General features: G+C 46.6%; 1 protein-coding gene across 2 annotated transcripts in view; it reads right to left on the bottom strand.

Annotated features, from left to right (window-relative positions):
• Positions 1-12,439, bottom strand: part of LOC138527483 (meckelin-like) — a 642,839-nt gene that overhangs the window by 301,437 nt on the left and 328,963 nt on the right. For both annotated transcript variants that reach the window (XM_069638711.1, XM_069638700.1), the window contains exons 4-5: positions 9,506-9,581; positions 6,672-6,741 (exon numbers count right to left, since the gene is read on the bottom strand). In XM_069638711.1, the coding sequence (XP_069494812.1) occupies positions 6,672-6,741; positions 9,506-9,581 (146 nt within the window). The remainder of the gene's footprint in view (positions 1-6,671; positions 6,742-9,505; positions 9,582-12,439) is intronic.

The raw sequence follows: 12,439 nt of genomic DNA, 5'->3' as shown, positions 1-12,439 counted from the left end.
ACATAAAAGATGCCACCACACATGTCATTGATGCCATCACTGACGCCATCACATCTTTAGCCCCTTTCTTTTATGTCAGATAAGCAACCATAACCCGCGCCACCACAGTGCGCTGCTAAGACTAACACCCAGGATATCAAAGATGACATGACAAATGTCATTGATGACAAATCAAAATGACCTACACTAAAAAAACCTAATACAATAAATGTGCAATGGGGAATGTTTATGCCAAGGAAAGTCAGTGTTATGATAAAGTATGAAGGTGGCAGAATCATCTCTCCGCACCACGTTGGACAGCATGGAGTAAGGCGGCCCCTGTATACAGGATGACACACTCTGGCTCAAGTTATCAAAAAAAGGCAGTTCAAAACGTGGTTCGAAGCCCGCTTGGCCTTCCACGTTAAATTCACTTGTTTTACGTTCACAAAAAGTTCTTTCACAGTTCAATAAAGGTTCACTTAGGTCTCCCTTGGTTGGGCTCGGACCTCTCAACAAAAAGTACCTGGTTCAATCACAGCATACTATACTTACCTGTATGGACATTTTACTGCTTGGCTACCCTTTGTGCATGCTAACTGTACCTTACACCAAGCTCCTAGTATCCCTAGTCTAAGGACTCCTGCTCCGTCTCATTACACAGTAAGATTTTGGTTAGACCGTTGCAGTAAACCATTACAGGGTGACTAAGGTTGGCTTTCCTGAACCTACACCCATGGTAGTTTTGATACAGTGCAGCACAGCATGATAAATGTTGGTTGCCCATCCTGGGATCAAGGTACACAATTGTGGAGCCCTAAATTAGTTGCCTCTCTGCAACCAGTCAAATTTGTTATCACTACAGTATTAATAATCCATGCTTCTTTGTTGAAATGTGCGCCACTATGTGGGCCACCTTCTTTAATTGTATTAGTTTGAATGTTGGATTGCTGTGGGGTCAAGGCAACTCCCGGCACAACTTGCATATTATATTGCAATGTGATTTTCACTAAGAGTGCCAAGGATCAGTTTGTGTGAATGTTCTATCTTTCATGATTTTACTTCTTAGGTACCTTCTGAATATTCTACTGCTGTATCTGTATTGAAATGCATACTACTGTTTTGATTTCTTGAATTTTGAGTTAGGTTGCTGTGGGGTGAGAATGCCCCACTGATATTGAAATTGTAACCTCCAGCAGAGTACCCCAGGATTTCCTCTGGCTGCTCGCAAGGTATTTGCACCATATCACATAGCCAATATCTGCCTACTAGCTTTACATGGTATTTTTAAGCTCAATCCTTAGAACAGGTGCTAGAGTAACTTACACTTTGGGTCTCACTTCGAGTACGGCAGTAAGTGAAAAAAATGGTAGAAACAGAATTACTGCCACTTTCCAGAAAAAGGGGGCTAATTCCCCCAGCAGAATTATTACTGCTGGAATTACCACTGACATCTGGCAGAATTAGTCCCGGCACTAATTCCGCAGGCGGAATTAGCACTAGGAATAGAAATGGCAATTCCACCATATTACAAGTGGAAATACCACCATAATACTGCAGAAAAATATGTGGTAATTCTGCCAGCAATTGGGCACAGTTGCTGGCAAAAACAGTTGGAGGTAAATGCAATGAGATGAAGAAAATGAACCACAGGTGCACCCAATGGACTGAAACAGGGCATGTAAGGGACACACCTTCCCCAAACTCACTCCCAAGCCACATGCAGCCCATGTCAGTTGCTAACGTTGACATCCAGGGAATCATAGCTTACATTGGCCTACAGAGGATAGCACAGCAGCAGCAACAAAGGAACCCACCAGGGCCAAGATGGAGGAGAAGCATGGCATGGAGGGCAGCCATTTCCAGAGCCAGACCATTGCCCTGGGTACTGACATATGCACAGTTGATAACACTGTCCTGCCTCAGCCGGCAAACCTTTGCAGACCTCCTCAGCCTTATCCAACCTGACACTGAGAGTGGCAGCAATATATGAACAGCCATACAACCATTACCTATGTGCAATTGACCCAGTCTCATTGCATTTTCATGCAACTCTGGCTACCACAAATACAATGGCTCATGACCCAAACAAGGAACCCTGGGACACCACAAGAGATTACCTATGAGGCAGAGACAAGGACCAGGGTGTGCATAGAGTGCCATTTGGACTCCTGAAAGGAAGGTTCGGGGGCTTCCACCGGACTGAAGGGGCAGTTATGTACAGTCCGGAGAATGGTTGGGAAGCTAGTCCTTGTGTGTGATGCTGCATAATATGTGCATCCGGAGCAATGTTCCATTGCCTGCTGAGGAGGACGTGGCACTGGCAGACATATTCCTTGTGTGTGTGATGCTGCATAATATGTGCATCAGGAGGGATGTTCCATTGCCTGCTGAGGAGGACGTGGCACTGGCAGACACAGTCCTTGTGTGTGTGATGCTGCATAATATGTGCATCCGGAGCAATGTTCCATTGCCTGCTGAGGAGGACGTGGCACTGGCAGACACATTCCTTGTGTGTGTGATGCTGCATAATATGTGCATCAGGAGGGATGTTCCATTGCCTGCTGAGGAGGACGTGGCACTGGCAGACACAGTCCTTGTGTGTGTGATGCTGCATAATATGTGCATCAGGAGGGATGTTCCATTGCCTGCTGAGGAGGACGTGGCACTGGCAGACACAGTCCTTGTGTGTGTGATGCTGCATAATATGTGCATCAGGAGGGATGTTCCATTGCCTGCTGAGGAGGACGTGGCACTGGCAGACACAGACCTTGTGTGTGTGATGCTGCATAATATGTGCATCAGGATGGATGTTCCATTGCCTGCTGAAGAGGACGTGGCACTGGCAGACTCAGAGGAGGAGGATGATGAGACATGGGCTGGCGGACCAGCACAGGATGGCTGTGCAGAAGGAAGGGATGGGCGCTTGCGGCATCAGGAATTGGTAGAAATGTTTTTCTTATATATAATATGCACAATGTAAATAGACAAATCACTTTAGTAAAATCTATGACACGACCCAAAAAACTACTGAATCTTTACTTGTAATGCAAACTCCATTTATTAAGACTATGATACCCATGCCCGCCTCCACCCTCACTCCCTACGCCCATGTCTTCCCTCAACCCACACTTCCCAACACCCATGACCTCCCACCTCTTTCAATCCGCAATGTCATCTTGGAGTCAGCAATAATTTCTTATGGTGTTTCTCTTGGGCAGAAGGCACCTTTGGTGTGTGAGTGATGGTTCGTAACAACCTTCTACGGGGGCTCTCTGCTTGCGACCCTTCTGTGGGAGTATCCGAGGCAGAGCTGACATACTCCCGGCCACGCATGTGTTGCATCGTGAGGAGAGGTGCCCTCTGCATATTCTCCTGGCCAGGTGATAGTGCCTCAGTAAGCTCCCACACCCTCTAGCCCACAACAGTATTCACCACTGTAGCCTCAGATAGGTGTTGGCATTGGTGTGCCATGTCCCTGGTTATTCTCATTGAGGCCCCTTGCACAGCATCCTGCATTGCCTGCACATGCTGCAGCTGGAACTTTGTGAGCTCTTCCATCCCCTCCTGCTGCTGTTCTATTCTTGTGAGCCTCTGCCAGATGCCAGAGAAGGCATCACTGGGTAGGGCAGCAGGTTGGTGAACAGGTGAGAGGTGGGTGTGGCATTGCTCTCAACCATTGCAGCATTGCCACTGTCTGAAGCCTCACACTGTCATCAGGCTGTGTAAGTGACTGCAGGTCAACAGCAACAGGTGATTGTAAAGGATTGATCCAAGGAGAACCACGGCCTGGAGGGGGTGACCAGAATCAGGGCAAGTCAACTGCGTCCTCACTACTAATGGGAGACAAAGAGCCTATGCTGGAGACAATGAAGGCTGCCTGATGGTAGCGGTAACCACAGGTAGTCCTGCTTGACTTGAGCCAGGCACCCTGCTGGGAGTTGAGGTGAGGATTGGTACAATCTGCAAGGTAATTGCCGGATTTGGAGTTAAGGTGTTGATGAGTGCAGAAGCAGATGTAGGGGCAAGTAGCTTGGTAGTAGTCAACGCTGCAGAGCTTACTACAGTGGTGACAATGCCGGTAGAGATGGCAGCTACCTCTGGTTACTCCTTTTGTTCCTGCTTTTTTGGGCTGGGGACTATGACTGATACAGAGTGCATGCGTGTAATTGTCCTGGTGTAATAGCGTGGTTGTGTACCTGGGTTGTTGGTGCAGGTGGCTACAATCTTAGAGATACTTTTTTTTAAGGTGTCTGTCCAACCATATGTGACCTACCATGCTTGTGATAGTACTCTAACTCATGGGGTGGATATTCTTGTTGATGTTATATGGTGAACATCTTGGCGAGAGGGCATGGTGTCTGACACCTTTGTGTGTAGTGTGGTAACTTATGCGCTTGTGTTGGGTCATGTGTGGGGGACTGGTAATTACGATATTTCTGGGTTGCTGGTCATGACATAGTACATTTCTGGCTCTCAAGGGTACATTAGGTGACTACTCTGTTGATGTCTACAGTCATCACATTTATTTTCATTCTTTATCACGTGGTGCGACATCCAGGGTGTGCACATGGAATGGCCCATCATATGTATTCCTGTGACATTTTTTTATTTTTTTATTTATATAGCGCTTATACACAGGTGAAGTGCTTCAAGGCGGGAAGGTAACAGGGGAATACAATAATCATTCTTAGGCCTGATTCTGAATGATCTAAACATAAAAAACTAGCATATTAGGCCTAACATTTCTCCTAGTGGAAGTGCATAAAGTGGTATAAGCTCGGGGCTGGGGTGGGTGTGGGGGGAAGGGGCAAGACAGACCAACCAACTGGTCCTAGTACATTTAGGTCAGAGATACTTACAGACAGGGGTGCAGAGACGGGGGAGGGTGGGCACATTGTTGATGGTAAACCAGCAAGGGACTTCACATCAACATTGTCACCTGTGTGAGAGCCCAAAGACGCTGAGACACATGCACTGCCTTCGCATACCCCTGTCCCCATGGTGCGCTTTTGTACTCCCGTGGTTCTGGATGGAGTCCTGCTACAACCTCTGCTACTCCAATTCCCTCTACCCCTTCTAAGCCAAGGATGCTTGCCACTCTCTCCTCTAGGGGTTGAGGTGCAGTGGCTACACTGTGTCTCCTCCAGTGGCAGTCGTCTCACAGCAGTGAGAGGCAAGGTGACTGCGGACACGCGCCTTGAGGTCATTCCACCTCTTCCTGCAGTCTTCCATGTCTCACTGCACAGTGGCCACCACAACTACCTTGTCCCCCATCAGTCCATATTGTGCTTTCGTGACAGACAGGTGTTTTACTTTGATTTGTCCCAAAATGTTCAACAGCATTGACCACCACCTCATCTGCTAATACCAGCAGCTCAGCCTCCATGAATATGGGTTTGCAGACCACTAATTTTGGTAGCTGATGGCTAGAGGAAAGGGTGGATTAAAGATGAATTGTGTTTTTAAAGATGGCTGCTGCTGAGCTTCCCATTTGCAAAATGGCGCTATTTCTGCCCATCAGTAAAAAAGGAGTGATATGTACAAAAGAAGCTTTCAAATACAGTACTATAAAAGGTATTGTAAAAGAATACACCCTTTTTTATGACGAAAAGGATCTAGTCACTATAGGCATAGAAGCCATTGGCCCTCATTATAAATCCGGCGGGATACAAGCAAACAGAACCTACCGTTACTGGCACCTGATATGCCGGAATTACTGCAATATTACAAGTGCTGGCAACAGTAGGTTAATCCCCATTCCATGGAGCCCATAGGATTCCAAAGGGGGATTGGCAGTATTACAGGCACCAATAATACTGGTGCAGTTAATACCGGCTACTTTTTGCTGGTGGGGTGCCTGAGTTATCTCCAGCACTTGGCTGGAAGTAAATCATTGGCTGGAGGTAAATCAGGCCACCCCACCAGCAAACCTGTACTCTGCTGGTTCGGAAACGTGCCAGTAAACGGAATTACCAGCATGTTAATTGCGGACCGACAAAGTTATAATGAGGCCCATTGCCTCTAAACTTGACCAGTGGAATTCACTTTATATGGGTGCTCAAAAGTCGACACCAGCTAGACAACAGGTCCTTCAGAACAATATTGTATCCATTGTTACTAATGCACCTGTCCAGTCCATAACAGAAGTATTTTGAGGGTAGTTACCCAGTACATAAGAGCCAGTAGAGATCCAGACCAAAATATACTAGGTCAAGGCTTAAACCTTGCCTACCCTTACAAACTCTATGATCCTCGTTATACAACTTCGAAACGTATGGCTCTAAGGCACAATCTCAAATCAGTGGGGTTTGAAAATCTTTTGTTTATGGGATGCAAACAGGAAACAGCCTTTACATGACTTACACCAGCAACCCCCATTTGTCAAGGTACTAAAACAGAAAACACACACTGTTCCTCCTGTACTTGACATCTTAACAAATTCAACTTTACAATGATGCAGTTGTTGGCTAGTATTATCGTGGTCTCTGTAAAGTTTTCATTTAACTTTGTACAGCGCTTTAATAATGACAGGTCCTCTGTGCTATGTAGAATAAAAACTTAAAATAATATTAGAGGGTTGTCCAGTAACATTGTCATCATGTAATGCTCACACCATTTTGAATTTTAGAAAGACGTGCAGGGCCAGAGGGAGGTTAACAGAAGGAGGAGGACGCTCAGCAAGATCTTACCTCAGTCTTGCCTGTGCATTGGCAGATTGTGTTGTTGGAGTTTGTATACGTCTGCTGGCACAGCACACACCTAAGGGGAATAATAATCAGGCTGACATTGATTTTGAAAGTGACCACTCTGAGAAACTATGCATGTTCCATAAAGATATCGCTAAAGGCCAAGTGGTTAATTCGAGGGACTGTATGCCTGCCTTAGCCGGACAACCCCAATGTGAGACTGCACTAATCTTCTCCGTGTTCCTTATGTTTAGATTAGGACATTCCCATTGTGTGAGGTTACTTTAAACTTGGTTGCAGGGATCTATGATGCTTCACTAGGCCGTTTTCACTGATGCCCGGTTGCGCGAACCCTGTTTCGGCGCTGTGGGGAAACATCATTCCCGTTGCGCACCCCATTCCTCTGCCCTTTCCTAATACAGGGGACAACTCTGCAACCCCCATTCCCTTCACCACCCTCCTCCCCCTTGGCCTGGTGTTTGTTCAGTGAGGGACAGCTCCGCCACCCCCCACCCCCGACTCCTGACCCTTCCTCCCTTTCCTAACTCTACAAACATGCATACTGTGACGAATCACAGGAATTCGTCTCTTCTCGCAAAGGTGGAGCCCCACCCTGTGAGGCTAGGGAGGTGACCCTGCTCTGCAATACCCTGCATAGGGGTAGAGGCAAGTGGGACCTCACTGGAAGAGGTTTCCCCTTTGGGGACAAGGACTCTCATTCCGATGAGGAACTCCCTCAAATCCCTCTCAATCATATCTCTGAAAAGCATCTGCCATGGGAACATATATGAAGAAGAAACCTGTATCTGCTATTGCCATTCAGAAAATGTCTCGTTTAAATAAAGTATCCTGTTCCAATGGAAGTGGTAGGCCAAGCAAGAGTGATATAGAAAAGCATAGACCTACACCAAGGAAGTCTCCAGCATACATCACACCTAAGGAGGGAGCAGACTGGCAACGGAGAAAGCCAGCGATTTATAAAAAGGGCAGAGTTGCCAGTTGCAGGAAGTGAACGAGACGCACAGCCTCTTGCTGGGAAGGCAGAGAGAGTACCAGATATGCAGCATCTTGCTGAGAAGGCAGAAACCAAAGGAGATATGCAGCGTCTGACTGAGAAGGCAGAAACCAAAGCAGACACACAGCGTCTTACCTGGAAGAGAGAGAGAGAATTGGACGAGTGGTGTCCTGTATCCAGGAAGGAACCACAAGCCGGGATAGCCGCGCAGTGTCTTACCTGGAAGAGAGCAGGAAGAACCATCGGACGCAGAGCGTCATGGATCCTGGAGAGAGAAAGAGACACTGAAAGTGGTGGTGTGACCATGTACGACACGTGGTGGACCAAGAGTTCCCCAACTACCGCTGAAGCCCTTGTGAAGACAGATTCATGGAATCTAACGGTCCCGGAAGTACCTTGTGAATATCCTTGACAACAGCATGAAAGAGGAAGCCGTAAAGGAGGACAAGAGAGGAAGCTGACGATACAGAGAAGAGACCCCAAACAATTAGAAGGCCTATGGCGTTGATCCTAGATGACCCAGGTAACAGGGATAACGGGAGACCTGTTAGGGGAACAGAGAATCGTTATGGGACTAATCATACTCGTCCCAGTCAAAATAAAGAGACTTTGATCATTAAAGCAAGACAGCTGAATAAGAATTGTTATGGGATTAATCATAACTGTCCTAGTCCAAGTAAAATAATTGTGATGCTTAAACCAAGACGAGAGACTGTGATATTTAAGGGAGTGAGTGCAAATATTTGAGAACAATCTTACTCGTCTCAGTAAAGATAAAAGAATCTAAATAATGGACCCTCAAGCAATGAATTTAAATTCAATACTGGAACACTCAGTCTTAAATTATTAAAGCCCAAAAAAGTAAAACAGAAGGAAAGACCTATAAGTGGCGGATCAGTTTACCACAGGAAGAGAAGAGAACATATCTCTCTAGAGACAATCAAGAAGAAAGTAATAGAACCCAAAAGAGTAATAAGCAAAGGAAGGAAAAGCCAAACAAAATCTTGTAGGAGTTGTATGAGCTAATCAAACAAGTAACCAGAGAAGATTCACTATTGAAATAAAACCTTACGAGAAGCAAAACAAGCCACCACAGAAGGTAGTCAACCTCCTGTTTTTAGTTTTAGTTGTTGTTATAGTGGATGGATCAGTTATGTTTAGTTTTGAACGGTAACCAGTTTCTGTTAAGACCATCACTGACGCACTTTTGTTAGTTGTGCTAGGGAGGGATCCCTTAGAGCATAGGGAAGGTGAGGCGTGTTTCCTTTTCTTTAATAAACCTAAAACTGAAATGGCTGAACAGAATCTGCATCCTTCTTCTGACCCTGCACAATACACACAAATTGCACCCCACACACATACACACAATCCCCCTCCTTCCTCTTCGGCCGCAACTTCCTCACCCATCACCGCATCCACATTCAGCTTATGCATTGTTCCCCAATAGGCCGCCGTTCGTTGAAGGCGGCCTGTCAGCGCAATCAACGCAATGAAAGTGCCCACCTCGGGTTGCATCGGCTAGTGCTCTCCAAAGGGCATTTACATGATGTAAAACGACACCTATCTAGGCCACAGTGCTCACTGTTCTGAGTAAGCCACCTCAGTGGATGAAGCAACACTAGTTTAGGGCACACTACCTGATGGTCTTCTTGAAACCTTCTACAACTGCTTGTGGCAAAGAAATGTGAGAATTGGGCCTGATGAGGGCCAAGTGTGGGCCACCAAAGTGGTAAAGGGATTCCACTATTCTAGTATCACTGTTAGGCGCAGGCCTGCAGAAGGGCGCGATGAAGGAAAAGGTTGCTGTTGTTGTGTCACTTACCGACTGCCAATGGGATTTGGAACTGTGTTACTTGAACAGCCTGTACAGGCAGCAGTCCTCTGAGGGATGTTCTCATCTATGAAAAATGAAAAGATATAACTGAAGTTTAGCACACCTTGTGCTTCTTCACAGAGATGGACAAAAACGGACAGCAGATAAGAAGTCACAGACTCATCTGATGTTACCATTTCCTACTTACTGCAACATTGCAGACCCTAAATACACTCTGGGCTGCAATTTTCTCTTCCTACTACTGCTATTGCTACTAAAAGCATCATTATTTTTAACAATAATAATATCACATTTTTACATAGCGCTTCAAGTCGAATAGCTAGCTCTTTATTCTAAGCACTTGCATGATAGGTGGTATTATTACACAAGTCAATGGAACCCAATTAATCAACCTTGGTAGATGAAAGGTCAAGCCAGCCCTGCACACTGATCCTAGCAGGCCGAGTTATTATACTGGCTTGCAATATTTTTACACCAAACAACAAGTTTAAGGTAGGAACACAAGAAAAGGCAGGACAATTGCACCCTAGAAAGGGGAGAGAATAAAAATGTTTAATGGGAAATGCAGATGACAAAAGTGGGTAGAGGAAGTGAGTGAGATAGTGGGGGTTGCAAACAGTGGTCGAAGTGGGCGGGAGCGGTGCTCCTCTACTTTTTTTTAATGAGGTTTTACCGTTCCTATACTTTTATTTAAAAAAGAAACCGTTCCGGAATGGTTTCGTTTTAAAATAAAAGTATAGGAAGAAGTTGAAACTTGCACTTTCACTGCAACACACTGAACGTTTCCTTAACCCTTTAAGTGCCAAGGACGAGTATGGGTGCATGTGTTTGGGGGTTTATATTGGGTGTCGGAGGGGGCGTGGTGATGGGATTTGGGGGAGTGAGTGCAGGCCAGCAGGGAACATAGTTCCACTACTTCTCTTTGTACACTTAGACCACTGGTTGCAAATCTTGATGGCAGTCATTAGTGATCATTGCCGTGCGCCCATGACAGTTATTTTCTGACTGGGGTGGAAAATGGCACAGGCACACAGACTCGCCCGGATTCCCGTGCCATTAACCGTCCCAGCTCGGAAATGGTCTAAATCCAGAGGAGCAGACTGAAGACACACAGTCCTGGTCCACCGGATTTAGCAGCAGTTCCAAAATGCACCTGTCAGTGGGGATGCATGCTTGCCTACTTCCCCACTGTGTCAGAGAGGTAAACTGTCGAATGCTGCTTGTATGGATCAGTAGGGATGGTGCATGCAATTTGTAAATATCGTGCTAATTGCCTTGTTACTTACTAGTACTCTTCGTTACTCTTAGTCCTACTCTTCCTCATTACAAACTTACTCAATAGTGGTGTGTCCAGAGACAAAGGGCCTCATTACAACTCAGGCGGTAAGGGGTTTTACGGCGCCGTAAACAGCGCCGACCCTTACCGCCTGAGTACGAGATCCCTTAGCGCCATGGCGGATTTAACACCTGCTTTTAGCAGGTGTTAAAATCCATGGCGCTAAGGGACCATGGAGTTAATTACGCCACCGTAATTTACGGTGGCGTAATTAACGCCTTCCCCACTCCCATTATGCCCTATGGGGCAAAAATGGGAATGGGGAAGGGTAAATGGGGATTGGGGACTTACCGCCCCGCCAAGGTCGGAATGGGGCGGTAAGTCCGCCAACCACCATGGCGTAAACGTAGTTTACGCCATGGTGGTAAAGTCACGGCCCAGGCGGTAACTTACCGCCTGGGTCGTGATGAGGCCCAAAGTCCTTTCTAAAATATACATATATTTAATATAAGTAAATTAAGAACCCTTCTCACATGAGAGCCTCAAGTACCCCAAAATGTCTGGGTGCCTAAGTTCTGTGCAGAGGCAGAGTTGGGCTAAGAGTAAGGATAGTTTTGGGCAGGGGTGTTGCTAGGTCTGGAAAAGTCAGGGGCTAAGCTAATGTCGGGACTGGCGGGACTCGGGGCTAGCTATAGCCTTTTGGTTGTAGTCCCTGAGCTTCTATCCAGGGCTACAACCAAAAGACCCGGGTCTATAGCCCCCTCAGCCCCCCCCTCGCAATGCCTCTGGTTTTGGGTAACTATTAAGGATATTACCCCCATGTCCCTCTTCCTCGTCCTAGTACTTACTCCGGTAGGATACTGAATTTTTGACTCGGACCGAGGGAAACATAACACTAGACCAATTACTGTACACCAGGTCAGGTTTTATTTCACAGAATCAGACATAAAGTGAAACAATCTACGATTGAACCTACCACCCCTTCACCCCCAAAAAAGCCCTGGGAAGAATAGTCCCTGCCATGTGACAAGCAAATGTTAAGGGTTTAGACTGGCTAGGTGCCCTGCATGCATTGTGAAGAGAAATTCCCTGCAACCCCCCTGTCGCCCTCCCCTGATTACATGACGGGTAGCGCAATGCGAGAAATGGAGTAGCCCATAGAGATAAGATTCCTTATCCACCTATTCAAAGGGCTATTGAAAGCTCTCAAAGCTCCTGGGTGATCCACAAGTAACCAGCAGGCTTTGAGATGCGTGCAAAGGAGATGTACTCTCAAAAATAAGATGGAATGATCCTTCTGACATAGAGACACTGCAACAGTACTTACTTTTTGGATGTTATGTTCAATTTATTTGTAGAGCGCAGCGTTAACCAGAGGCATCTTGGCGCCGCTCGGCAGGACGGAGGGGAAGGAGCTTAAACAAGATGAGTTTTCAAAGCCCGGCGGAAAGGGAGGGGATTCGTCATTGCACGCAGGACACGAGGCAGAGCGTTCCATAAGAATGAGGCCGCAACTGGGGAGCGGCCACCAATCCGACTGAACTTAAACCTAGGGACTGAGTCAAGACAGATATCTGCTGAGCGCAGAGCTCGACTGGGGGCATAGGGGTGGAATTTTGCCTGGAGGTACTCGGCACACTAACCAT

This window comes from Ambystoma mexicanum, chromosome 1q (assembly GCF_040938575.1).
Source record: "Ambystoma mexicanum isolate Mex_15411 chromosome 1q, UKY_AmexF1_1, whole genome shotgun sequence".
NCBI classification, from domain to species: domain Eukaryota; kingdom Metazoa; phylum Chordata; class Amphibia; order Caudata; family Ambystomatidae; genus Ambystoma; species Ambystoma mexicanum.
The sequence above is the reverse complement of the archived record's forward strand: the minus strand, read 5'-3'. Positions and strand labels throughout refer to the sequence as shown.